At 45.6% G+C, this 27,715-nt stretch overlaps 1 protein-coding gene across 8 annotated transcripts in view; it reads left to right on the forward strand.

Moving 5' to 3' along the window:
* cep170aa (centrosomal protein 170Aa) overlaps nucleotides 1-27,715 on the forward strand; it is a 69,668-nt gene that overhangs the window by 33,789 nt on the left and 8,164 nt on the right. For 4 of the 8 annotated variants that reach the window (XM_041859012.2, XM_041859013.2, XM_041859015.2 and 1 more), the window contains exons 6-14: nucleotides 2,871-3,078; nucleotides 5,251-5,388; nucleotides 8,971-9,441; nucleotides 18,956-19,560; nucleotides 21,419-21,562; nucleotides 22,602-22,737; nucleotides 22,907-24,475; nucleotides 24,732-24,776; nucleotides 27,334-27,589. In XM_041859012.2, the coding sequence (XP_041714946.2) occupies nucleotides 2,871-3,078; nucleotides 5,251-5,388; nucleotides 8,971-9,441; nucleotides 18,956-19,560; nucleotides 21,419-21,562; nucleotides 22,602-22,737; nucleotides 22,907-24,475; nucleotides 24,732-24,776; nucleotides 27,334-27,589 (3,572 nt within the window). The remainder of the gene's footprint in view (nucleotides 1-2,870; nucleotides 3,079-5,250; nucleotides 5,389-8,970; nucleotides 9,442-18,955; nucleotides 19,561-21,418; nucleotides 21,563-22,601; nucleotides 22,738-22,906; nucleotides 24,476-24,731; nucleotides 24,777-27,333; nucleotides 27,590-27,715) is intronic. The other 4 variants (XM_041859016.2, XM_041859017.2, XM_041859018.2 and 1 more) reach the window with 2 other exon arrangements.

Raw genomic sequence — 27,715 nt, forward strand, 5'->3', positions numbered from 1 at the left:
ATGGCCAAGACCAAAGAGCTGTCAAAGGACAACAGAAACAACATTGTAGACCTGCACCAGGCTGGGAAGACTGAATCTGCAATAGGTAAGCAGCTTGGTTTGAAGAAATCAACTGTGAGAGCAATTATTAAGAAATGGAAGACATACAAGACCACTGATAATCTCCCTCGATCTGGGGCTCCACGCAAGATCTCACCCTGTGGGGTCAAAATGATCACAAGAACGGTGAGCAAAAATCCCAGAACCACACGGGGGGACCTAGTGAATGACCTGCAGAGAGCTGGGATCAAAGTAACAAAACCTACCATCAGTAACACACTACGCCGCCAGGGACTCAAATCCTGCAGTGCCAAACGTGTCCCCCTGCTTAAGCCAGTACATGTCCAGGCCCGTCTGAAGTTTGCTAGAGTGCATTTGGATGATCCAGAAGAGGATTGGGAGAATGTCATATGGTCAGATGAAACCAAAATAGAACTTTTTTGGTAAAAACTCAACTCGTCGTGTTTGGAGGACAAAGAATGCTGAGTTGCATCCAAAGAACACCATACCTACTGTGAAGCATGGGGGTGGAAACATCATGCTTTGGGGCTGTTTTTCTGCAAAGGGACCAGGACGACTGATCCGTGTAAAGGAAAGAATGAATGGGGCCATGTATCGTGAGATTTTGAGTGAAAACCTCCTTCCATCAGCAAGGGCATTGAAGATGAAACGTGGCTGGGTCTTTCAGCATGACAATGATCCCAAACACACCGCCCGGGCAACGAAGGAGTGGCTTCGTAAGAAGCATTTCAAGGTCCTGGAGTGGCCTAGCCAGTCTCCAGATCTCAACCCCATAGAAAATCTTTGGAGGGAGTTGAAAGTCTGTGTTGCCCAGCGACAGCCCCAAAACATCACTGTTCTAGAGGAGATCTGCATGGAGGAATGGGCCAAAATAGGAGGAATGGGCCAAAATACCAGCAACAGTGTGTGAAAACCTTGTGAAGACTTACAGAAAACGTTTGACCTGTGTCATTGCCAACAAAGGGTATATAACAAAGTATTGAGAAACTTTTGTTATTGACCAAATACTTATTTTCCACCATAATTTGCAAATAAATTCATTAAAAATCCTATGATGAGGCCTCTCTCATCTTTTTAAGTGGGAGAACTTGCACAATTGGTGGCTGACTAAATACTTTTTTTCCCCACTGTAGTTACTCCACAATACTAATCTAAATGACAGAGTGAAAAGAAGAAAGACTGTACACAATAAAAATATTCCAAAACATGCATCCTGTTTGCAACAAGGCACTAAAGTAATACTGCAAAACATGTGGCAAAGCAATTAACTTCTTATCCTAAATACAAAGTGTTATTTTTGGGGCAAATCCAATACAACACATTACTGAGTACCACTCTCCATATTTTCAAGCATAGTGGTGGCTACATCATGTTATGGGTATGCTTGTAATCGTTAAGGACTGGGGAGTTTTTCAGGATAAAAAAGAAACAGAATGGAGCTAAGCATAGGCAGAATCTTAGAGGAAAACCTGGTTCAGTCTGCTTTCCACTAGACACTGGAAGATTAATTCACCTTTCAGCAGGACAATAACCTAAAACACAAGGCCAAATCTACACTGGAGGTGCTTACCAAGAAGATAGTGAATGTTCTTAAGTCTCATAGTTACAGTTTTGACTTAAATCTGCTTGAAAATAAATGACAAGACCTGAAAATTGTTGTCTAGCAATGATCAACAACCAAGAGCTTGAAGAATTCTGAAAAGAATAATGGGCTAATATTGTACAATCCAGGTGTGCAAAGCTCTTAGAGACTTACCCATAAAGACTCACAGCTGTAATCGCTGCCAAAGGTGATTCTAACATGTATTGACTCAGGGGGTTAAATACTTATCTAATCAAGATATATTACAGTTTTTTTTTTCATGTTTTTTTTTTTTTTTTTTTACAAATGTTAGACTTTTTCTTCCACTTTGACATTACAGAGTAATTTGTCTAGATCGTTGACAACAAAATGACAATTAAATACATTTTACTCCCTGTGATGAGTGTGATAGAAGGTCAGGCGCAGGAGGGTATATCACCGAATACAGAGTTTATTCCGTCGTACACAATTGCGCTGGATAGCGACAACAGAAAACAGGCACAGGGGAAACCATCTACCCTGGCAATACAAGGTACGGGTAGCTCCAGCAATATACAGGCACAGGGGAATAATCTACCCTGGCAATACAAGGTACGAGTAGCTCCACCGAGCTACACTACTCTCACAATAAACAATCACCTACAAGGACAAGGGGGCAGAGGGAACACTTATACACAGACTAATGAGGGGATATGAACCAGGTGTGTGTAATTGACAAGACAAGACAAATGGAATGATGAGATATGGAGCGGCAGTGGCTAGTAAGCCGGTGATGATGAACGCCGAAGCCTGCCAAGGAGGGGAGGCAGCCTCGGCGGACGTCGTGACACTCCCACTTTGTAACACAACAACATGTGGAAAAGGTCAAGGGGTGTGAATACTTTCTGAAGGCACTGTGCATAACTATTTTGTAATCAATATTGTGCTAAATATCTATACCCAGGAATGTCAGGGGTGCTAATTTCTGCTAAATATAAAAATAGCGCCGGTTATATCATAGTATAAAAAAGTGTCTGTATGTAGACTCATGAGCTCATAGCTTGCCCCATGCAAGTATAACTTTGAGCTGTGTGTGTGTGTATGTGTGCGTGTCAGCATTAGATGAAAGATTATATTTTTGGCCATGACGGTGTCCTCCGCCTTCCCCTACTGTGTCTCTTCCGCTCTCTCTCCCTTGCCCCCTCGCCCCCTCACTGTCTCCCTCCCTCCCTCTCTTTCCCTCCATCAGCATGAGAAGTTCACCAGCCAGCTCCAGCTGAGTAAGAAGCCCTCCAGTGGTGAGCCCACCAAGTCACCTGCCAAATCTCCTACCAAGTCCCCTGCTAAGACCCCCAAGTCCCCCAGCTCCAGACCAGCCGAGAGCAAGGCAGCCGAGGGGACCATGGAGCCATCGGCCAAACCTGCCGAGTCACACAAGGGAGATGACAAGATGGCAGGTGAGAGCAGGAGCACATATAAGAGATGACGTGTATGTTGTACATTACAGTATAATCCAGTCATTTCAGGGAAAAACTGAATGGGATACTTCAGTGTTGATCTTCAAGTGATTCAATCATGACAGTATTTGGAGATTCTGGCCATTTCTGCATCCAAGTTGTGACTGGATTCATAATTCAATTTTATACCGATAGCATTTTAGAATCAGTATTCTGAATGAGTAAGCAACGAATGTCTTGATCCTACCATAGATTATACAGTATAGATACACATGTCATCTGAAAAGACTAATAAACCTCCATCTTTCACTGCCTGTCCCTTCTGCAGCTTTTTATTTTCATCTATTGCCTGTAATAAAAGAGTGAGGGCTTAGGGCGGATGTTTAAATTACACATTGTAAATCCAGCTGAATCTCATTAAAGCAACTTTAAAAACAACACAATAATCTGAGCAACTGTCCCTGTACCACTGGAGTGTCTTATTTGATTGGCCAGCCCAGCATGCTCCTGTGCCCACTCTCAGTAGCATAGCTATAATTATCTACAGGAGGTGGTAGAGTGGCTGCAGCTGCTCCCGCTCTCCTCTCTCTCTGTTTCTGTTTCTGTCTTCTCTCCCCTGTGCTTTTGGTAGGAAGAATGTCCGCTACACTTGCATCGTTTACACACTCAATAGTCAAGTCACTCAACTGGAGGGGGAGCTTATGCTGGTGTTGGTGTAGGTAACGGTGGATATTTGACTGATGTTAGTGTCTCTTACAGTAGGTGGTGCAGATACTGTATACTCTGTGGGAGGCTGAGGGAATGTATTGAGTTGAATAGCTACTGTATTACAGATGGCACTGTATATTTGTCTAGCTTTTAACAGGGGAACCATGGCTTTTGCATTGTGACACAGTACATGGTTCATTGTCATTACATTAGGAATCTCAGAGGGATTTTTTCTACCCACTGGCCTTTTACAGTAGGTTACCTGGGGCGGCAGGTAGCCTAGCGGTTATGAGCGCTAGGCTACAGAAAGGTTGCTGGTTTGAATCCCCAAGCCGACTAGGTTAATGGTCTGTCGACATAACATTGAGCAAGGCACTTAACCCTAATTGCTACTGTAAAAGTGTCTGCTAAATTACTTAAATGTTAAGCTGTTTGGTCCCTTTGGATTGAGTAGTTTGTTCTGAAATATGAGAAGATGTCCTTAATGAATTACTTTAGCCATGGTATATAGTCTCAGGATCAAAACAACATATGTTCTAACACTGTCATATGGGGCATCAGACTTAACCCATGAGTCCAGTGTACCAACATTACATGTAACCCTGCTTGCCACCCACTATGTGTTTAATTACAACCTCTGCAGTGGGGGGCCTTCAGCAGAGGGCCTATAATGATAGGCAGAGCCACATCCACATACGTCTCCTCCATTACCCGATGGCCATTAAAAAAAATAGGAGGTGGGAAGCGTTTACATGTGTTTCTCCTTCTCTGCCACCTGGATATTTTAGCCTGGTAATTGTCAGTTTGATGCTAATGTGTTATTCCCCCTTGCCGACTCAGACTCAGCCAATGAACGTATGTTCCCTTTCCTCTCTGCAGCACACCACCATAGGTTCACTGGAGATATTATGCAAGCAGGCATAGCTCCTCACCAAGCTTGCAGCATTTATAGGCATTTATAGGCATTTTGAACACAATCCTCTGTGACTATGCACAGTAATTAATGCTTTCTTTGGGTTTTGTTCAACAGATGTAGGATCTTCATTTGAGCTAGTTTGCTACAGCAGAAACGCTTTCCAGCCAGTCTGTTTGAAGTCAGATCTGCCATATGTGTTGGTTGTGTGTTGAGTTAAGCTCATTGGTGATAAGCGAGCAGAGCCTGGTGTTGAAGGGTTTGTCCCTCTGTGTCCTGCTGACTGGGTTATGTAGGTCAGTGGAATGGCTAAAGCCAAACCAGTGCTCCATGACCCATCATCCAGCTTTAAGACAGAGGAATTAAAAGACAAAAGTGCAGCTGTGCTCAGGAAGTATTGCATGACCATCACAGTAACTGGCCTGTTACTGTGTCGATTGACTTCATTCATGTATATGTATATTGTGCTTGTGAAAAATGTATGTTTCACAAGCACAATAAGTAGATTATTCAATCTAAATCTAGTGAAACTTCTTGTGTTTGTGTTATAGGGGACATAGCATCATTGCACCGGGGAACCCCTCTGTATGGACAGCCATCTTGGTGGGGGGATGGGGACGCAGACGACGAGAACTCCTTCAAGCAGGAGACCAAGACGTGTGGGAAGAAGCATGACAGCTCTGCAGCAGGTAAGAACAAAAAAGGACCTCATCATATCTAAAAAAGAAAAAGAAATGTCCATGACATGCATACTGTACAATACACTCCAGGGCCTAAAGAACATGATCGAATGACATTCCTGATGGCATGAGGTCAAATCAAGATAAACTGATCTGCTATCTTTTTACCCGTGTTTTTATGAAATAGCAGGGAATTTGAACTGGCAATTTGTTTGTAGACGTTCCTGGTTGATCATTGTACCCTATGCAATGTTTGTTCTGAAATAATCCCGTTGTTATAACAGAACTATACCATCCCAACGTTGGAAGATAAAGCACAGAATACTTTCTATAAGTAGTGAAATGGTGGCTTTATGTTAATTTCCAGGCTTATCCTGTCTCTGTGTATTGAGGATAATGGCGATCCGGACTCACAGTACACAGTGTGTATATGCACTGTGTGTGTGTCTGTGTTGGTTCGGAGGACTGGGATCACATTAACTTGTGCTGGGCAGGAGTAACAGGATTAGAGATTAGGCCAGGCTTGGACGCAGCAGGACACCCAATGGGTGCTGGGGTGGAGTGGGGGAAGGCCGTCCAGACCTCTCAGACTACTAGATCATTGAGCTGTCCTTACACTATCAACAGTCAGAGCTGGACAATAGCACCAGTGCAGTGCACATCCTCGGCAGCCCTTAGGAAAGACAACATTTTTGAATAAATTGAGGCTTGTGATTGGAAAGCCTGGAGGACTTTTATTTTAATTCAAGTATGGGAGAGGTTGCATCTACCATGGAACTCAGTAAGTTGAAGCAATTTAACAGTTTATTTGTGTGACCATTGACATGGGTAGACAGTATAGTGTAGGCTACCTTTGAATTACAATTCTATTAAATAACAGTCAATTAATGAATGGATATTTGTATTACGACCATGTTAATTTTGGGGGCGAAATTGAAAATTGCAATATTATTGTGAAAGCAGTGCTCTTATGTACAGTAGATAGTATGTAGTGACCACTGACCTGTCCTTATCTCTGTTATTGAGAGGCCCACAGTAGAGGGAAGTTGACTGGTCTGTCAGCCGTTGTTAATACGGACAGCGTCGCCAAGGAAAGTGTCACACACAGTGGGCCTTCCTGACCATTCTTTACTGGTCATGTATTTTCACAGCGACATCCCCTATATGTCCCCAGTGTCAACAGAGTGCACTGGCATGTTATGTATGTAATTGTAAGCCATGTCTCCACGGTGGCATAAAAACAGATCCGGGATTATAATCATGGTCATTCAATGTAAATGATACGTGTGCAGTGTAGACAGCTTGCAGTGAGCGTGGGTGGTAGGCTAGTAGTGGGTGCTGAAGTCTATAGGATACCACTATAATGTTAGGGAGTTCTATGTGATTGTATAGAAACTGCTCCGTCTTCTCATTCAAACTGCACTGAATCTGAAAGCACTCACACCCTCCGCCTTGAATGCCACTTAAGGGAAGTCGCTGAGGACAACACTCTCTCTGTTCAAAACAAGACACCATATCCACCCTCCTCTCTTCACCGTCCAGCTTCTCTCTCTCTCTCTCTCTCTCTCTCTCTCTCTCTCTCTCTCTCTCTCTCTCTCTCTCTCTCTCTCTCTCTCTCTCTCTCTCTCTCTCTCTCTCTCTCTCTCTCTCTCTCTCTCTCCCTCTCGCTCGCTCTCTCTCTTGCTCTCTCTCTTTTTCTCTTTCTCTCGCTCTCGCTGGGGGCATACATTGTGAGTTTATCAAGCCGGGGAACCTTCAGCTTTGAATAGCATTGTCTGCAGGCTCTGGCATTCTTTAGTCAACAAAGGGAACTTCGACTGGTGTGGAGGAGAGATAGAAAACCATTTTAATGAATCAGCATTATTTTCCTGAAAGCCTAGAGTCTCTTGGGAGCCCAAAGAAGGCACATAATAAGGGTATGCCAATAAGGTGTACACACAATACAGTTCCCCACATCAAAGAGCCAATTTATAATATAATCTCCTCCCATAGCTATTTTTATTATTTAGGAGAGGGCATACTACCCCCACTTGCCCTAGTACAGAGAGGCTAACTAACAGCAGAAGGTAGCAGTGGTGGGGAAGTGAGAGTGTAGAGGAACGGTCTCATGTACTGTTGAATAGATTCTGTTGTAGCCGCCCCCAGCCATCCCCTTATGTATTGTCACTCAGGGCTATTGGGTTACGCCATTGCACCAGCTCTCACAGAGCGCTGAAACAAACCGCTTTCTCCAACACTGAAACTCTCATTAGCTATCTTGTCTGTAGTAAGTATCTTGCTGAAGTCCTTATATATATATTTTTTGTGCTAATTACTCAATTTAAGGGCATAGTTTACTGGGAATCCAAACGGAGGCTTTCATTCTGAAGAGGGAACCACCTCTGCCTGAACTTGCACTTTCTTTGGTCACCTGTAGCTTTTCAGGAGGATATTCAGTCAGGCAAGCTGTTTCAGCTTTGAGGTATGTGTTCTCACTTTTAAAGGCACTATGGTCAATTCAGGGCGGTGGATTAATGAGGGTAAAACACCAAAAGTCCTACCAGACTACTTAGGTTTATTCTGTTGTTAAGTATACATTTGGTTACTATCATTAATATGTAATGACATGGGTGTTGTTAGTAATGCCTTGTATGTCTCATGGACTCTAATGTACAGTACATTGAGTGTCCATGTTAAATGAATGGCCACCATGACCCTCAGTGCTTTTGAGTTGAGTTTTCACATCAGTCACATGAGTCCTAATGAGATCACTAGAGGAAGGGTGGTAGTATTTATAAAAAAGGGAAGTTCTAGGCTTAAGTTCTGATTGTCTTATTCGAGGAAGCTGTGGGAGTTATTGATGCTTGGATAGGATGAAACCTGAAAGCACAGCCTTATTTACTGCCAGACCTGTTGGTGACTATAATCTAGGACCTGATGCAAGTGGTACCAGTTTGAATATGGTTCTCTAAATGGACAACTTTATGTCTCATTTCACTCAATGTTTTATTTTGTTGAAACCCCCAGTTCGTTGCAGACATGGGGAGCTTATCTGTTTTCAAATAGAGACAAAAAGTACTTTCAAAGATGTGGCTTTATAGTGGGTGGTAAATCCCTGTAGGTATTATATCTTCAATATTTTAATTTGATATAGGTCTCTTACTCCGTTAGGGAGGAAATGTACAAAGTGAACTTTTTTGTATATTACATGAACAACTCACCTGCTCACTTTGTCAAATGTATAAACCAGATGGTCTCGCCACTGTCCAATCAGATCATCCATCATCTCCACATCCCATAATGCCTTTCCACTTAATATAATCAAATGAAGTTACACAATCATTATTAAGTAAGTAGCCTAAAGGGGTTTTGATTGGCTTCCTCATCAGTTATTGTCAAAATGGACACTAGATAGCTTTGTTCCTGTCTGCCTGGGCCCCAGCTCAGCCTGACCTGTTTTGTTTAGAGGGCTGTGTTCTGCCAGGGCCTCAGACACTGATTCAGACTAATGGTGAGACTCAGAACAGACACAGCTGAATGGTCCATGTTGGGCCCATGACCTCTGACCTCTAGATACTGATCCACAGTGTTCTCCTCTCTGTGAACCTACAGACGGCAGAGAGCCTAAGAGGAGTGAGAGGCCTAGGGAGGACTGCCTGGGCCCCGAGCCCAGCTACTTTGAGATCCCCACCAAGGAGCCTCAGATGGACAGCATTCATGAGATCCCCACCAAAGACACTGAGGGGGCTGTTGCTGCCGCTACCACCTCCGCCAGCGCCAGCGCTCAGGGCCATGCCTCACCTCACGCCTTCACAATCGAGTTTGACGACACCTCCCCTGGCAAGGTCACGATCAAGGACCATGTGTCCAAGCTGACTCCGGACCACCGGCCCCGGCCTAAGAAGGCCCCCCAGTCGGGCAGCAAGGACCTCAGCACCCTGCAGGCCGCCATGATGGTCTCTGAGAGCAAGGTGGCTGATTGGCTGGCCCAGAATGACCCCCCCACGGTGCGCAGTGAGTCCACGGAGGAGGACAGCAAGAGCATCAAGAGTGATGTCCCCGTCCACTTCAAGAGGCTCAAAGGTGAGGGCCATAGCCTGCCTGCTCTCCTCCCTATATCCCTGCCTGTCTTTCTCTCTGTCCCTCAGTTTCTGTTGTCAGATCAGCAAATGCACTTATTCCTCCTCATAGCCACACTACAGTATCCTCTACTAACTGTTCTACAGCTGGCCTTGCTAACCTCACAATTAAGCTGATCAACGTGTTTTACTGCTAAAAACCATGAGTGTTTTAGTTATTTTGGGGAGATCCTGTGAAATGCATCCTCTTAACAAAGTTTATCCCTTACTCGCTACAAACAGAGCCTCAAATGTTGGTCAATCTGATCCTCTAAAATAAGACTTGTGTTTGACCCAGAAACTCATAGGGCGCTATTCAATCTGTATCGCTGAAGCGTTAGAGATTGCCCGCTAGAAATGTAAAGGTAGTTTCCGATTGAGCCGACATATGCAGTGTTTACCGTGAATGCAGTCTCCGCTAATGCGGGAACATTGCCTTTAAATTTCAAACACGCTGTAACGCAGAATGTCCGCGATACGGATGAACAGCAACCTCCTCCTTGGGGGAGGGGTAGAATGTCCCAGAGGGAATGTCAATAAGGGGAGCAGCAGGGAAGTGAATGAAACAATAATAAAATAATAATATATACATATTTACAACTGTAACAATGATACATCAGGGGGAGCAGATAGCTGCCTAGTGGTGGCTAGTAGTTCTGTAATTCCATGGCGCCCTAGTAGCAGCCTAAGCAGAGAGCTCCTGTAAATATGTGCATATTTATACAGTGAGGAAAAAAGTATTTGATCCCTTGCTGATTTTGTACGTTTGCCCACTGACAAAGACATGATCAGTCTATAATTTGAATGGTAGGTTTATTTGAACTGTGAGAGACAGAATAACAAAAAAAAAATCCAGAAAAACGCATGTCAAAAATTTTATAAATTGATTTGAATTTTAATGAGGGAAATAAGTATTTGACCCCTGTGCAAAACATGACCCTTGTTGGCAATCACAGAGGTCAGACGTTTCTTGTAGTTGGCCACCAGGTTTGCACACATCTCAGGAGGGATTTTGTCCCACTCCTCTTTGCAGATCTTCTCCAAGTCATTAAGGTTTTGAGGCTGACATTTGGCAACTCAAACCTTCAGCTCCCTCCACAGATTTTCTATGGGATTAAGGTCTGGAGACTGGCTAGGCCACTCCAGGACCTTAATGTGCTTCTTCATGAGCCACTCCTTTGTTACCTTGGCCGTGTGTTTTGGGTCATTGTCATGCTGGAATACCCATCCACGACCCATTTTCAATGCCCTGGCTGAGGGAAGGAGGTTCTCACCCAAGATTTGACGGTACATGGCCCCGTCCATCGTCCCTTTGATGCGGTGAAGTTGTCTTGTCACCCTTAGCAGAAAAACACCCCCAAAGCATAATGTTTCCACCTCCATGTTTGACGGTGGGGATGGTGTTCTTGGGGTCATAGGCAGCATTCCTCCTCCTCCAAACACGGCGAGTTGAGTTGATGCCAAAGAGCTCGATTTTGGTCTCATCTGACCACAACACTTTCACCCAGTTCTCCTCTGAATCATTCAGATGTTCATTGGAAAACTTCAGACGGGCCTGTATATGTGCTTTCTTGAGCAGGGGGACCTTGCGGGCACTGCAGGATTTCAGTCCTTCACGGCGTAGTGTGTTACCAATTGTTTTCTTGGTGACTATGGTCCCAGCTTCCTTGAGATCATTGACAAGATCCTTCCGTGTAGTTCTGGGCTGATTCCTCACCGTTCTCATGATCATTGCAACTCCACGAGGTGAGATCTTGCATGGAGCCCCAGGCCGAGGGAGATTGACAGATCTTTTGTGTTTCTTCCATTTGCGATTAATCGCACCAACTGTTGTCACCTTCTCACCAAGCTGCTTGGCGATGGTCTTGTAGCCCATTCCAGCCTTGTGTAGGTCTACAATCTTGTCCCTGACATCCTTGGAGAGCTCTTTGGTCTTGGCCATGGTGGAGAGTTTGGAATCTGATTGATTGATTGCTTCTGTGGACAGGTGTCTTTTATACAGGTAACAAGGTGAGATTAGGAGCACTCCCTTTAAGAGTGTGCTCCTAATCTCAGCTCGTTACCTGTATAAAAGACACGTGGGAGCCAGAAATCTTTCTGATTGAGAGGCGGTCAAATACTTATTTCCCTCATTAAAATGCAAATCAATTTATAACATTTTTGACATGCGTTTTTTTCTGGATTTTTTTGTTGTTATTCTGTCTCTCACTGTTCAAATAAACCTACCATTAAAATTATAGACTGATCATTTCGTTTGTCAGTGGGCAAACGTACAAAATCAGCAGGGATCAAATACTTTTTTCCCTCACTGTACATTTTTAAGGGTTTTTAATTGTTTTTTTATCAGCTGTTTTGTTTTTGATAACATTTATTGCATATTTCTGGTGGTTTTGACCCACAGATTTGCAGATGGACTGGCAGGTCAACTCTTTTTTGGCTTGGCTTGTTTTTGTTCGAATGATGCATCCAGCTTTTGTGTTTCACCTGGCTGCTGGTCCCTGATGTTTTGAAAACATCAATTGAAAAGTCACCTGAAGCTTGAGAGGGATGGGAGATGCAGTAAAGGGATCCAGTGCTGAGGCAGAGGGCTCATAGTGAAGATGACTGGCTAGTACTCTGAACTGTGTGTGGTGAGTTTTCTGGCGCTCAGAGCTGCTGAGGTATCACTCAAGTGGGTGCCATACATTGTGAAGGAGGAGAAGTCCAGTAGCTACACGACTCAGGCTGGTTTCCAGAGTAACCCTCTACATGATCGTCACTAGACACTTCATCAACCATCTCCCTGACCAACCATACTCTGATCAAGCCATGAACTGTCCCTCTCCATCTTTGGAGGATGCATGCACTCAAAGACCTGGCCTCTATTGGTTGACCTAACTATAGCTAGGCTACTCATGGTGATGCATTGCTTGTTTGTTTTTTGCTTTTGATGTGCTTTGGGATTGTTATGAAAAGCACTATAGACATTTTATAAATTATGATTATTATTACATTCCCAATCTGGCCCTCAACCATCATGGCCACCTAATCATCCCCAGCTTCCAATTGGCTCCTCTCCCCTCTAACTATTCCCTAGGTTGTTGCTGTAAATGAGAATCTGTTCTCAGTCAACTTACCTGGTAAAATAAAGGTTTAAAAAAAAGAGTAATATATACACTACCGTTCAAAAGTTTCGGGTCATTTAGAAATGTCCTTGTTTTCCATGAAAACATACAGTCGTGGTCAAAAGTTTTGAGAATGACACAAGTATTGGTCTTCACAAAGTTTGCTCCTTCAGTGTTTTTAGATATTTTTGTCAGATGTTACTATGGTATACTGAAGAATAATTACAAGCATTCCATACGTGTCAAAGGCTTTTATTGACAATTACATGAAGTTTATGCAAAGAGTCAATATTTGCAGTGTTGACCCTTCTTTTTCAAGACCTCTGCAATCCGCCCTGGCATGCTGTCAATTAACTTCTGGGCCACATCCTGACTGATGGCAGCCCATTCTTGCATAATCAATGCTTGGAGTTTGTCAGAATCTGTGGGTTTTTGTTTGTCCATCCGCATCTTGAGGATTGACCACAAGTTCTCAATGGGATTAAGGTCTGGGGAGTTTCCTGGCCATGGGCCCAAAATGTCGATGTTTTGTTCCTAGAGCCACTTAGTTATCACTTTTGCCTTATGGCAAGGTGCTCCATCATGCTGGAAAAGGCATTGGTCGTCACCAAACTGTTCTTGGATGGTTGGGAGAAGTTGCTCTCGGAGGACGTGTTGGTACCATTCTTTATTCATGGCTGTGTTCTTAGGCAAAATTGTGAGTGAGCCCACTCCCTTGGCTGAGAAGCAACCCCACACATGAATGGTCTCAGGATGCTTTACTGTTGGCATGACACAGGACTGATGGTAGCGCTCACCATGTCTTCTCCAGACAAGCTTTTTTCCGGATGCCCCAAACAATCGGAAAGGGGATTCATCAGAGAAAATGACTTTACCCCAGTCCTCAGCAGTCCAATCCCTGTACCTTTTGCAGAATATCAGTCTGTCCCTGATGTTTTTCCTGGAGAGAAGTGGCTTCCTCGCTGCCCTTCTTGACACCAGGCCATCCTCCAAAAGTCTTCGCCTCACTGTGCGTGTAGATGCACTCACACCTGCCTGCTGCCCTGCAAGCTCTGCACTGGTGGTGCCCCGATCCCACAGCTGAATCAACTTTAGGAGACGGTCCTGGCGCTTGCTGGACTTTCTTGGGCGCCCTGAAGCCTTCTTCACAACAATTGAACCTCTCTCCTTGAAGTTCTTGATGATCCAATAAATGGTTCATTGAGGTGCAATTTTACTAGCAGCAATATCCTTGCCTGTGAATTTCAAGCACCACCCTCCTTTTAAAGCTTCCAGTCTGTTATTCTAACTCAATCAGCATGACAGAGTGATCTCCAGCCTTGTCCTCGTCAACACTCTCACCTATGTTAACGAGAGAATCACTGACATGATGTCAGCTGGTCCTATTGTGGTAGGGCTGAAATGCAGTGGTAATGTTTTTGGGGGATTAAGTTCATTTTCATGGCAAAGAGGGACTTTGCAATTAATTGCAATTCATCTGATCACTCTTCATAACATTCTGGAGTATATGCAAATTGCCATCATAAAAACTGAGGCAGCAGACTTTGTGAAAATTAATATTTGTGTCATTCTCAAAACATTTGACCACGACTGTACATGAAATGAGTTTGAATAGGAAATATAGCTAAATGCATAGGAAATGTAGTCATTGACAAGGTTAGAAATAATGATTTCTAATAGAAATAATAATTGTGTCCTTCAAACTTTGCTTTCGTCAATAAAATCCTCCATTTGCAGCAATTACAGCCTTGCAGACCTTTGGCATTCTAGTTGTTAATTTGTTGAGGTAATCTGAAGAGATTTCACCCCATGCTTCCTGAAGCACCTCCCACAAATTGGATTGGCTTGATGGGCACTTCTTACGTACCATACGGTCAAGCTGCTCCCACAACAGCTCAATAGGGTTGAGATCCGGTGACTGTGCTGGCCATTCCATTATAGACAGAATACCAGCTGACTGCTTCCCTAAATAGTTCTTGCATAGTTTGGAGCTGTGCTTTGGGTCATTGTCCTGTTGTAGGAGGAAATTGGCTCCAATCAAACGCCGTCCACAGGGTATGGCATGGCGTTGCTAAATGGAGTGATAACCTATCTTCTTCAAGATCCCTTTTACCCTGTACAAATCTCCCACTTTACCACCACCAAAGCACCCCCAGACCATCACAATGCCTTCACCATGCTTTACAGATGGTATCAAGCACTCCTCCAGCATCTTTTCATTTGGTCAGCATCTCACAAATGTTCTTCTTTGTGATCCGAACACCTCAAACTTCGATTCGTCTGTCCATAACACTTTTTTCCAATCTTCCTCTGTCCAGTGTCTGTGTTCTTTTTTGATCAATTCTTCTAATGATCAATTAGCCTTTTAAAATGATAAATTTGGATTAGCAAACACAACGTGCCATCGAACACAGGACTGATGGTTGCTGATAATGGGCCTCTGTACGCCTATGTAGATATTCCATAAAAAATCAGCCGTTTCCAGCTACAATAGCCATTTACAACATTAACAATGTCTACACTGTATTTCTGATCAATTTGATGTTATTTTAATGGACAAAAAAATTGCTTTTCTTTCGAAAAAAATGAAATTTCTAAGTGACCCCAAACTTTTGAACGGTAGTGTATATTTTTAAAATATTCAGCCTCCTGATGGTCTGGGGGTAGAAGCTATTGTCTGTCTGACAATTTATGCCATGATACTCCTATACTGCCCACGTCTGAGTGATGGAAGCGGGGAGAACAGGCCGTGGCTCGGGTGGCTGAGGTCCTTGATGATCTTCTTGGCCTTCCTGTGACACCTGGTGATGCAGGTGTCCTGAAGGGCAGGGCAGTGTGCACCCAATAGTGCGTTCCTCTGAGCGTACCACCCTCTGTAGAGCCTTGCGGTCAGTGGCGGTGGAGTTGCCGTACCAGGCTGTGATGCAGCCTGACAGTACGCTCTCGATGGTGCTCCTGTAGAACACTGTGAGGGCCCTCAGGGACAGACCAAATTTCTTCAGCCTCCTGAGGTTGAAGAGTCGCTGTCGTGCCTTCTTCACCACGATGTCCGCGTGGTTTGACCATTTCAGCTCCTCGGAGATGTGTACGCCAAGGAACTTTACGTTTATTCACCGTCTCCATGGCGGCCTCGTTGATAAGGAAGGGGGCGTGCCCAGCCTGGTTCATCCTGAAGTCCACAATCAGCTCCTTTGTTTTGCTGACATTGAGGGAGAGGTTGTTTACTTGGCACCACATCGTCAGAGTGCCCACCTCCTCTCTGTAGGCCGTCTTGTCGTTGTTGGTAATCAGGCCTACTACTGTTGTGTCGTCTGCGAACTTGATGATGGAGTTGGAACTGTGTGAGGCCACGCAGTCGTGGGTATACAGGGAGTACAGGAGGGGACTGAAGACGCACACTTGTTGGGCCCCCGTGTTGAGGATCAGTGTGGAGGAGGTAATGTTACCTTCAAGTAGAAGCATGACTTCTACTTTGCTAATGCGTATAGCTGCAGTCGTACTCTAGGATTAAGTAGGCAGCCAGACAGGAGAGAAGGCAAAGAAAGGCCATTGCGTGTTTACTCCCCCTGTAGTCTGATCTGACTTTCATCCTGGGAGAAGGCTTTGCTCTCTACTCATCTTAGTTGTTTATCTAGCTGTATGATTCTTCTCCTCCAGGAGACTCTGCTCAGACAAAATTCACTCTGAAGTCACACCATCTCCATGAAATGATAGGTGGCCGTCTGCGCTCTATAAAGGTCCTTTATATCAAATAGTGTCTGTTTATGTAATTCTATAAAGGTCCCCGGCCTCAAGCAAATATAAATTCAAATACCAATCCTTCTGTGTACTTTATATCACTGACAGAGACACCCACTTATGGCTTTCAGATCCTGGCCATGACCCCACTCTCCGAGGGAGTCTCAGGGAGAGTTGGGATATGCACAAAACACATTTCCAATTCACACATGCGTATAATACACACTTGTACAAATATACAGTAAATATAGGATAAATATAAGCACCCTCCCACACACTCACACTTATGGCTCTCTATGTACAACCTACCATCTGACTAGTGATTCTTCATACTTAAATCTCTCTTCCCTACATAAACCGATAGATTTGGTTTTGTTAATGGCAGTCAGAATTTTCTGCTGCATTTGCTACTTCCTCGGGATTAGTCCTCAGCACTTCTAAATCCACCAGCCGTCTCCCAGCTCTGACACCCATTGTCTGAGCTTAGCATGGATGGCACAGTAGGCTACCTGCTTGCCTGCCTCCCCCATTCTCCATTCTCCCTGCCTAAGGCACTCATTTTCTGCTGTACACCAAGGAGCCAAGCCACATCCATCCCATCTCCTTAATGATTCAGCCACATAGAGCTTTAGTTGTGCTTTTCCTTTGTTTCATATTTTAATTAGAGCCTGGACACTATGTCTGTCTACATCTTCATTACCATCTCTGGGCCTTTTGTAATGTACGTTTTGGGTATGACAACATGCATCTCTCTCTCTCTCTCTCTCTCTCTCTCTCTCTCTCTCTCTCTCTCTCTCTCTCTCTCTCTCTCTCTCTATTGCTCTCCCTCCCTCTCTCTCTCTCTCTTTCTCTCTCTCTCTTTACCTCTCTCTACCTCTTCTACCTGCTAACTGCTGAGTAGGGTTATTTTGCTGTGGGATGCTATTTGACAGGACTCAGGAGAGAGTGTGGGCTGGGCGCTAGCTACTCTTTGGAGCTGGCTAATTAAATGTGTGCTAATTTATGGTGTGCGATAGCTGTGTCTTGGGGGTGGGGCGCAGACAGGATGGTATGAATAGAGATTTATAAAGCACATAGCACGTATGAAGGTGAAGTCCGAGGCTGAGCTACTGAGTGCTGTAGTACATACAACGTTTGGCTGCTGGACAATGCAGTCTTTCCAGTTTTAGGTGTGGCTCCTGTACTCGGATTATGGGGTTTATTCTAAAGCTGCACCTTCCAGAGGCTGTGGTGGGAGTCTAGCTGTGGGACCAAGAAGAGGGAGAAACAGGGGTCGGTGTTGAGGTTGGAGTTCTCGTGCTGCAGGCGGTCAGGACTGGGAGCTTTGTAGCTTGGCGTGTGTGTAAACCATACATGTGTGTGTGAGTCGTGCTCAGTGGTGCTCAGTGCTGCCGTCAGCCCCAGGGACAGAGAGCTGTGTGTGTGCCGTCAAGCGTGAGGACAGGAAAGCGAGACGAGCCAGAGGCTGCTGTGTTAATATTCATGTTTTCAGGTGGGTCTCTGAAACAGAATGGATGGAGAGGCATCCGGTCGGTGCATGGGGTGCATGGGGACCGCCTGGAGATACTGTGTAGCTTTTTCACTGCAAAGTAAGGGTTAACTTTGTTGTTTGTGACGTAAATTAACCAACAGTTTAATAATGATGTTACGTTTTGGTGGTTTTACTCACTTACTGTAGAAGGTTAACAATAACAGTGTTTGTGTTGTGAATGTTCTTGATGGAGGTTTGACATTTTACATTTGTCTGTGTGTTAGAGGGTTAGCGCTGCTGTGATGTGTAGTAGGGTTAACTGTTGTTTTGTTCACTGTCTCTTTATGTTGTATATTACGGTTAACAACTTCATTTGATTGGATGTGCCTCTGTTCTTTGTAGAGTTAACTGTGTTGTTTGTTCTGTACTATGTAGTAGGGTTAACTGTGTTGTTTGTTCTGTACTGTGTAGTAGGGTTAACTGTGTTGTTTGTTCTGTACTGTGTAGTTGGGTTAACTGTGTGGTTTTTACTGTACTATGTAGTAGGGTTAACTGTGTTGTTTGTTCTGTACTGTGTAGTAGGGTTAACTGTGTTGTTTTTGCTAGAGGAGTAGGGTTAACTGTGTTGTTTTTGTGTGTGTGCTGTGTGTGATGAGGTGGAGTGGAGGAGATGCAGTCTGACTCATGTGGGGCCAGGGCCAGCCAGCTCTAGTCACTCAGAGACAGGCAGCGCTGTGAGGCTCCTAACAGTTCCTTTGTCTGGGGCTGCTGCATGAAAGGCCTCTGTCTCCAGAGTGGCCTGGTGATTTCTGCCTCTGAACCCACCACTGTCAGGTCTGATTTCATGCTATTTCCTGAGCCCCCGCTAAAGAATACCCACTTTCCCTCCTCCCCCCTTCCTTCTCCTGCTCCTTCCTCCAACCCCCTCCTCTCTCCCCCTCTGCCCACTGAGGAGGCAGGGCTGGTATTACTGTGGCTGGGTGAAGTCTGGAGTGCTGCCGCATATTGGATTCCATCATAGAGGGCTATGGAGGCCTATCTGTCCTTCTCGCTTTCTCTCTCTAGGTCATGATTAGCAGTTGAAAGGTCAGAGGTTAGCTGTTTTGTGTTTCCTGCCTGTATGTGCAGTAACTCAGGTCTGTGCTCTCTTCTCTTGGTCCTCCCAGGCAGCAAGCATGAGGACGGCACCCAGAGCGACTCTGAGAACGGGATTGGTCTGCGCTTCGGCAACCGGAGGCTGGCTTTGGAGGAAAGGCTGAGGGTGGCGCAGGGAGGACAGGGGGTTCAGGGGGGCCGGACCACCAGCAACAGGACGGCCTTCATGATCGAGTTCTACGATGACGACAACCCCCGCAAGCGACGCTCCTACTCCTTCTCCCAGACTGCACCGCTGCTTGGCGGCGCGGCCGGGGAGGCTCTGTGCCCCACACCCCCCTCGCACCCTAAGTCCCCCTCTACCACGACCACAGACTTCAGCAAGGCCCCGTTATCAGCGGCCCTGATAGCGGGAGCCCCCACGGCCGCCAGAGTGCTGATGAAGCAGAGGTCTGAGGACCAGAGCATAGGAAGGAGCTCGGTCAGTACAGGCCACCAGACCACTGAGCCCAGCCCCAGTGAGGAGGGTCTGAGGACCCCTCGGTCCCAGGGGGACAGGGACAGGGAGCAGGAGGACAGGGAGCAGGAGGACGACCAGAGTGATAAGGGAACCTACACCATTGAGCTGGAGAACCGCAACCCTGAGGAGGAGGAGGCCAGGCGCATGATAGACAAGGTATGGTCAGCTTTCTGAAGTATTTTCACACGCCTCAAGGATTTATCGTTATGGGTTGGGTTGCTGTGAATAAGATTTTTATTTTATTTTTTATATTTTCTGAATTGTATGTAGGAAAGCTGACCTGGTTTGAATGTAAGAATGGCCAAGTTCTATGTGTCTTGAATTAACTGTATTGAACGGGTCATTCAAAGGTCATGTTATTTTTCTTCCGTTTTCTAAAATGTCCGCCATAAATAACATCCACTAAGCATGCTGAGCTTTTGAAGCTTTTGAACCTGTAATGGTCTGTCATAATGATTTATTACATCGCTATTTTCCGAATGAAAAGCATTTTTCTATGTCCTCTGATGCTTTGTGACCCATGGGTAAAAGTAAAAGGATTTTGTAATGTATTTTATTTCCAACTGAATGTGGTCATTGCGAGACTAATTGAACATATTTCCATTGTACAATATGTAGTCTAAAACTTTTATACACTGAAGGTCTTGGTCAGGCACTTTCACTAATATACACATTTTCAATGGTATATTAACAAAGAAATGTTACTGTCAGGAAATGGTATACCCAGCAGCATAGGTCTTCGCCCTGATATGGAGATCAATTTCCCTCAAGTCTCTCTGTTCTAATTAGGGTTAGCTCATATAAACAGCCATACACAACGAGAGAGTGGGCTATCACTATTCAACTCCTGAGTGGCGCAGTGGTCTAAGGCACTGCATCGCAGTGCTAACTGTGCCACTAGAGATTCTGGTTCGAATCCAGGCTCTGTCGCAGCCGGCCGCGACCGGGAGACTCATGGGCGGCGCACAATTGGCCCAGGGTAGGGGAGGGAATGGCCGGCAGGGATGTAGCTCAGTTGATAGAGCATGGTGTTTGCAACGCCAGGGTTGTGGGTTCGATTCCCACAGGGGGCCAGTATAAACAAATATGTATTCACTAACTGTAAGTTGCTCTGGATAAGAGTGTCTGCTAAATGACTAAAATGTAAATGTAATAGTGTGTATAACCTGGCTGTCACAATCCAGTGTAACAGCTGCCATAATAAATACCACAGTCAAGACTCATGAGTAACTCCCTTAAGGATACACAATTTAGATAAAAATTGAGCAGAAATGTCATCATCCATCCTCGCTTTCTTCCAAATTAACCATTCTATTGACACCTAGGGACTAGTTTATGATTATAATACCTTGCTGCAAAACAAGGTTAGCCTTTAGCTAATCCTCACTCTGACCACAGCATTCCACATGTTACATACCGCTGTAGAGCAAATCTAATGGGGCTCACCATCGAGCTCTCTCCATTATTCGATAGTGCTCCAGGGAGTTTAGAAAACCACCATGGTTTGCTAATGTAACAGCTGCCTGCGTGCTTTCTCATGCTAAATGAAAATATTTCTAAAAGGGCGAGTCTCGGAAGTAGAGAAGTAAGGGTTTACTGCTGGCTTAAGATTCCCCCAAATAAGCTCAGTTTAAACTCTTAAACGTGTAGCCCTGAGATGTAATTTTTTACTCATTAAACATTTATATGTGACTTAAAAGATTGTATTTGGGGCACGGAGTAATTGGAGAGTGGGTGGGGCATTGGTTGTCAGATTTATTTAGAGCATAGACTGGGTAGCCTTCTCTAAACTAGAAGTGTGATGATGGTAATTCCTCTAATTAGCTGACACACTAATTGGCACACTGCTCCCTGTCTTTTTACATGGCCGTTATGGATGTATGAAGTGTGTGGGGCAGCGCTTTGATCCAACTGGCCCTCATGTTGGTCCAATATCAGCCACCTTTGTCTACGGAGTAGACTACCGTGAGTGGCAGTGATGAGTCATGAAGCTCTTTATTGCCTTGATACTCAGGTGTTTGGGGTGGAGCAGAACCAGGATCTGTCTGTCTCAGGACCAGTAGAACACCAACAGGGAGGAGCAGGGAAGGAGAAGAAGGAGAGGAAGAAGACCACAGAGACGGGAGAAGCTGTGAAACCAAGCTGCCTTCCATCTGAGGTAAAACACCCCTTCCATGGAGACAGAAATGATTACACCCAATCTCTCACGGCTTTTAGTCATCATAGTCACCAGGCTACCAACACCTGATAGCATCTATCTCATTCAGTGATGTAATGCTTGAGAAATGTAACAGTCACTGAGATTCATTATTATGCCCCTGACGTATTAGGGTGGAGTCGCTCGTTGTCTTTTTCTATGACCCTCAGATTCCTTCTCAGGGACGGGACAGCCTCTGAAGACTGTTAAGTGTTAATATGCTAAAATAACATTTATTTTCCAGTGGAACTCCCATTGTTTTAGTTTTCTGAGGGGAATGATGCACAAACCAGAAATGAGCGACAGAGGCCTGTCTAAAGTGGCCTATCTATTTTTACTATAAAAGGAGGAAAGCAAGAGCTCCAGATGACTCTGTTGGAAGGGGAGTAGTGGAGTGTCAGCCAGGCACTCCCTGACTTGACCGCTTCCTTGTTATTCACAGAGTAGGCCACTCAGTGCCTGACCTAGTTCATAGAGAGATGAGAAATTACAATTTTTACCCTCCAGGCAAATTCCATACAAGCACGAGGGGAGGAATGAGACTGTATATAGGCTACAATAGTCTATCTGATGTATATGGGGATCTCTGTTGTATATTCTGTTCAGTACTATTTCTGCTATTCTGTTCAGTTACTATTTCAGCTTTAGCTTGTGACTTTCTGATAGGACTCCATGCAAGGGAATACACTTTGGCTCTGTGAAAACAATATATTCAGATAGATCATTTCACATTCCCATGCTTGGTTTAAAATATTCATCAGCTGATACATAATGAATATGATATAACGAATGGCAGCAGAGTTGTGTTCTGTGTCCTCCCTGCTATATGTGGATACTCCCTCCAGCTCTAGGTGGCCAGTAGCAGGGATTGCTAGGTTAACTGTCTCTTCCGACAGCCGCTGTATCTCTGAATGGGGTGCCATGAGTCTGTCAAGAGAGACTAGGCTAACTGTATCTGTGCTCACTCTCTCTCTCTCTCTCTCTCTCTCTCTCTCTCCAGAGTGTGTCTGAAAACCCGGTGGCAGTGGGCAGTAGTCGCTGGGTGTCTCAGTGGGCCAGTCTATCTGCTAACCACACCAGGACCGACCCAGAGGGGTCTGGGGCTGAGTCACCTGCCTTTGTCCATCAGCAGAGAGGTACAGTAGGGATCCTATATTTACCAAAATCAGGAGAATGTGGATCTGCATCTGTCTTAGCATAGGTGTATTTTCTTCACATAATAGCACAAAATTACTATGGTTGAGTTGGAATATTTATTTATTTAACTAGAAATGTAGCTTTACTATTTTTGTTTATTTCTTCCAGAAGTGGATGCCTTTGAGTCGGGCGTGTCCATCCGAAGCGCCAGCTCTGCCACCTCCAGTCTCACCGAGCGTAAACGCAGGACCCTCCCCCAGCTCCCCATCGACGACCCCCGGGCCAAGCCAGGGAAGAGCTTGTCCGGCCTAGGCCTGCATCGCTCAGAGATCGGGGAGAAACAGGACACGGAGCCCCAGGAGAAGAGCCAAGTGGAGCATAAAGGAGACGGGGCGTGCTTTACCTCCATAGAGGAGGGGGATATGATGAAGGGCAAACAGAACCAGACCAAGGCCCCGCTACAGGCCTCCTCCAAGCCCCCTCTCCGACCTATGAGCAGCAGTGAGAAGAGGTCCGAGGAGAGGAGGAGGCGGGCGGAGGACAGGATTCAGCACCACAGCAAAGGAGGAGAGGACTTTGGGGAGAAGTCAGGGGGCAAGCCCCTGGTCCGCCAGGGCAGTTTCACCATCGAGAAGCCCAGTGGTGTGGTGCCCATTGAGCTGATCCCTCGGATCAAAGGTGGTGCCAGTGTCCTGGGCCGCGAACGCAGTGACTCTGTGGGCAGCATGGACACAGCCACCCTGCTGAAGGACACAGAGGCTGTCATGGCCTTCCTGGAGGCCAAGCTGAGGGACGAGAACAAGCTGGACAGAGCCAACCGGGCAGGTTCTATCTCCCCTGAGTCAGACGTGGACACGGCCAGCACCTACAGCCAGGCAGCAGGGGAGGGAGAGAAGAAAGCAGCCCACCAGAAACGCCGCTCCCTCAGCAGCCTGCACAAGGAGAAGAGCAACCTGAGCTCAACCTCCAAAACCGCTGCCAGCACCACCGCCCGCGAGCGCCTGGAGAGGAAGACCAAAACCAGAACCGATCCCAGCCGGCCAGATGCCCGCCGCTCCGTCCAGCCTGCCTCCTCGCGGGCACGCCAACCATCCCAAGATCTCACGGATGATGATCAGACCTCGTCTTTCCCCATCTCCGACATCCTCTCCTCTGACCAGGAGAGTTTGTATAGTCGCTCGTACGGCCGCAGCCACTTCACCTCTACGGATGACCTGCTACATTCCAAACTGGAGGCCAAATCCGGCAGCAAGACCAGCTCCAGTAAGTCCAGTAAGACCCTCCAGGCCGCCACAGCTTCCTCCCTGGGGAAACAGGCCTCTCTTCCCCAGCCACGGCCTACCAGAACCTCCCTGCTCCGCCGGGCACGGCTGGGGGACACGTCCGACACGGACCTGCCCGATGCAGACAGGATGTCTGTGGCCTCCGAGGTGTCCACCACCAGTTCCACGTCCAAGCCTCCGTCTGGTCGTAAAGGCCCCTCGCGGCTGGACATGCTGGCCCAGCCCAGGAGGACGCGGCTGGGCTCCATCTCGGCCCGTAGTGACTCAGAGTGTACTGTGGGCCGGAGCAGCACCTCCTCCCCTCGCCTGTCTGCAGAGACCGCCCTGCGTCTGGGACTCCGCTCCTCCACCCCCACCGACAACAAAATGGCTCCTCGCATGAGGGCCAACAGTGTGTCCAAGCTGACTGAGGCCAAGTCCAGAATCAGCCCCTCCATCCACAGCACTCCCTCAGGTGAGATCCTGCTCTCATCTCCGATACATTCACTCTGATATAAGGTACAGATTGAAACACTCAGTCTTCTATTACTGAATGTAAAAAACAGTTAAGGGGTAAAGGAGCAAGTCAAATGCTATCTTCTGTGTAAAGGAATGTTTAGGATTTTTCCTCTATTACATCATTGCAGTCTTGGTCAGTGTTTGTCCTTGTCCATGTGTGTGTTGTGATCAGTGTAAATCACTCTCATTGTCTGACTGTCTGTCCTGTTCAGAGAGCCCTCAGCCTGAGCCTGACCCTTCAGAGGAGGTGCTCATGGGTACTGTACCGGAGAGAGCTCTGTGTGTGTGTGGGGGGGAGGGGGGAGGGGTTAGTGTGTGTGTGGTGTAATGGTTTTTAGTGTTTTTAGTGTGTGTGTGGTGTGTTTAGTGTGGTGTGTTAAGTGTTTGTGTGGTGTGTCCTAATGCTCTACTCCAACCTTATATCTTATTGGACGAAATAGAGGTATTACTATGGACACAAGTTTCAAATTGGATAGAAGTGAATTGTTATTTGCCCAAACCCTTTATCGGCCAAAAGCTGACCAATCTTTTATTCAATCTTAATTGCCAATAAGCTAAGGGTTACAGAGCCAAAAGGATTACGTCAAGTGTTACTGAGCCAACCTAACCTCATTGCTGATGCAAGACATGAGCAATGTTGTGGGCAGCGCTGGATTGTGTTGTTTAGTGGCTGTACACCGCCTAGTGGAAATATTGATTTAAGACATTGTCATGGCATATTAGAACTTGTCATGTAGTTAAGTAAAATGTTATTACAGTGAATCCAATTGACATATTTGAAATCTAGAGAGAGCATTTGGTCGTCCATGTACAGGCTACAGGCTATTCGGTGCAGATGTGACATTGTGAGAAACCATCCCACTGGGTACAGACGTCAGTTCAACGTCTATTATTAATTTAATCTTTGGTTGAGTTGTCAACTAACGTGAATTCAATGTGAAATCAACAAACAAACAAATATTTGTGTCATTAGATTTAGGTAAAAACGTTTGGGGAATAAAATATGAAATTCCCTTACGTTGATGACTTTTTACAAATCCAATGAGTTTTCCATGTTGATTCAACGTCATCACATATCATTTTTTTGTTGGAATGACGAGGAAACAACGTTGATTCAACTAGTTTTTGCCCAGTGGAATGGCTTAACATGTCCTCCAAGGTATCCATACCTTGTTTGATGCTTGGGTGATGGGGCGTCAGCGTTGGATGCTTTTGTTGGGTGTCATGTGACAGGAATCAGTCTGCCTTTCTAACTGCTGTTTATTGTTGTTCCTAATAATTACAGAATGAGCTCCTCAAATGATAACCTTTAATTCCAGATACAGACTCGAAATTAGTTCAGTTATGTTACTTACATCCTTATGTAAATAGAACACCCTTCAACTGAAACAAGGTTTATGATATTTGCTATGTTTGTTTATCTGACAATTCTAAGGATTCTTACATTATTCATGTACTGTATCATCATCACTAGCCACAGTGCAACCTTGTGTCAGTGAAGGAGTGGGCATAGATTCTCTGCATCTTTAACACATTCCCTAAGATGAGTACATCATGTAACTAATCCACCATGAGTGTGGCAGTGACCTCACCTTCTAACAGAGCAGTACACTCTTAGAAAAAAGGATCCAAAAGGATTCTTCGGCTGTCCCCATAGGATAACCCTTTTTGGTTCCAGGTAGAACTCTTTTTGGTTCCAGGTAGAACCCTTTTGGGTTCCATGTACAGTATAACCCTCTATGGAAAAGGTTCTACATGGAACCCAAAATGGTTCTACCTGGAACCAAAAATGGCTCTTCAAAGGGTTTTCCTATGGGTACAGTTGAAGAACCCTTTTAGGTTCTGGATAGCACCTTTGTCACTGGAAACAGGAAACTGAGACAGTGAAGCATTAGATTCAGGCCTACCTAGGCAGATACATTAAAATCAATCAAATGTATTTATAAAGCCCTTTTTACATCAGCAGATTTCACAAAGTGCTTATACAGAAACCCAGCCTAAAACCCCAAACAGCAGCAATGCAGATGTAGAAGCACGTTAGCTAGGAAAAACTGCCTAGTAAGTCAGGAACCTAGGAAGAAACATAGAGAGGAACCAGGCTCTAAGGGGTGGCCAGTCCTCTTCTGGCTGTGCCAGGTGGAGATTATAAAATTACATGGCCATTAAGGCCAGATTGTTCTTCAAGATGTTCAAAAGTTCATAGATTACCAGCAGGGTCAAATAATAATCACAGTGGTTGTACAGGGAGCAACAGGTCAGCACCTCAGGAGTAAATGTCAGTTGGCTTTTCATAGCCGAGCATTCAGAGGTCGAGAGCAGCAGCACGACCAGGTGGACTGGGGACAGCCAGGAGTCATCAGGCCAGGTAGTCCTGAGGCATGGACCTAGGGCTCAAGGCCTCTGGGAGGGGAGGGAGAGAGAGAGAATTAGAGGAAGTATACTTAAATTCACACAGGACACCAGATAAGAACGGAGAATTACAAACTGACCCTAGCCCCCCGGCACATACACAATTGCAGCATAGATGTTAATAGTGACTAGCTAGAGGGAGAGAGCAAGTGGTATACCTTCACTGATTATGTGCCACTGTTAAAACCACATACATTTCCTCGAGCCTCATATCAGGCTATCTTGCCTACAGAATATATTTTATATGATTTGTCTAGAGATCAGAGTTACAGAAATCTGCTTGGCTTGCTTTAAGATAGAATGCTTTAGACACTGTGAGAATCCTGTGCTTTCTGAGTGAGTGAAATAACCTCAAACAAAACACAAATTATCTATTGATAACTGTATCTTTCTCCCTGACCTTAGCCTCTAACAGGTGGAGACGGCTGCCCCCAGAGTATGGATCAACCTCAGAGGAGGAGTTTGGCTCCAACAGGAACTCCCCCAAACCCGGGCGCCCCCTGCGCCCCCACTCGGTCCTGAGGGGTACCAGACTAGGGGGCTCCACCAGCAGCCTTAACTCTGGTCAGGTTGGCCCTGGAGGCATGGTCCTCAAAAACCGCATGAGAGAGCAGGAGGAGTACATCAAGGACTGGACTGCTCACAGCGAGGAGATCGCCAGGTACTCATCTACTCCGACATATGTACTCACACATGCATACACAAGACTGCATGGGTACATACACAAACACATATACACACACCTCAGATAGCGCATAACGTTCTGAGAACCATATGTTTCTTAGAG

Source organism: Coregonus clupeaformis, chromosome 31, assembly GCF_020615455.1.
Source record: "Coregonus clupeaformis isolate EN_2021a chromosome 31, ASM2061545v1, whole genome shotgun sequence".
Classification (NCBI taxonomy): Eukaryota; Metazoa; Chordata; class Actinopteri; order Salmoniformes; family Salmonidae; genus Coregonus; species Coregonus clupeaformis.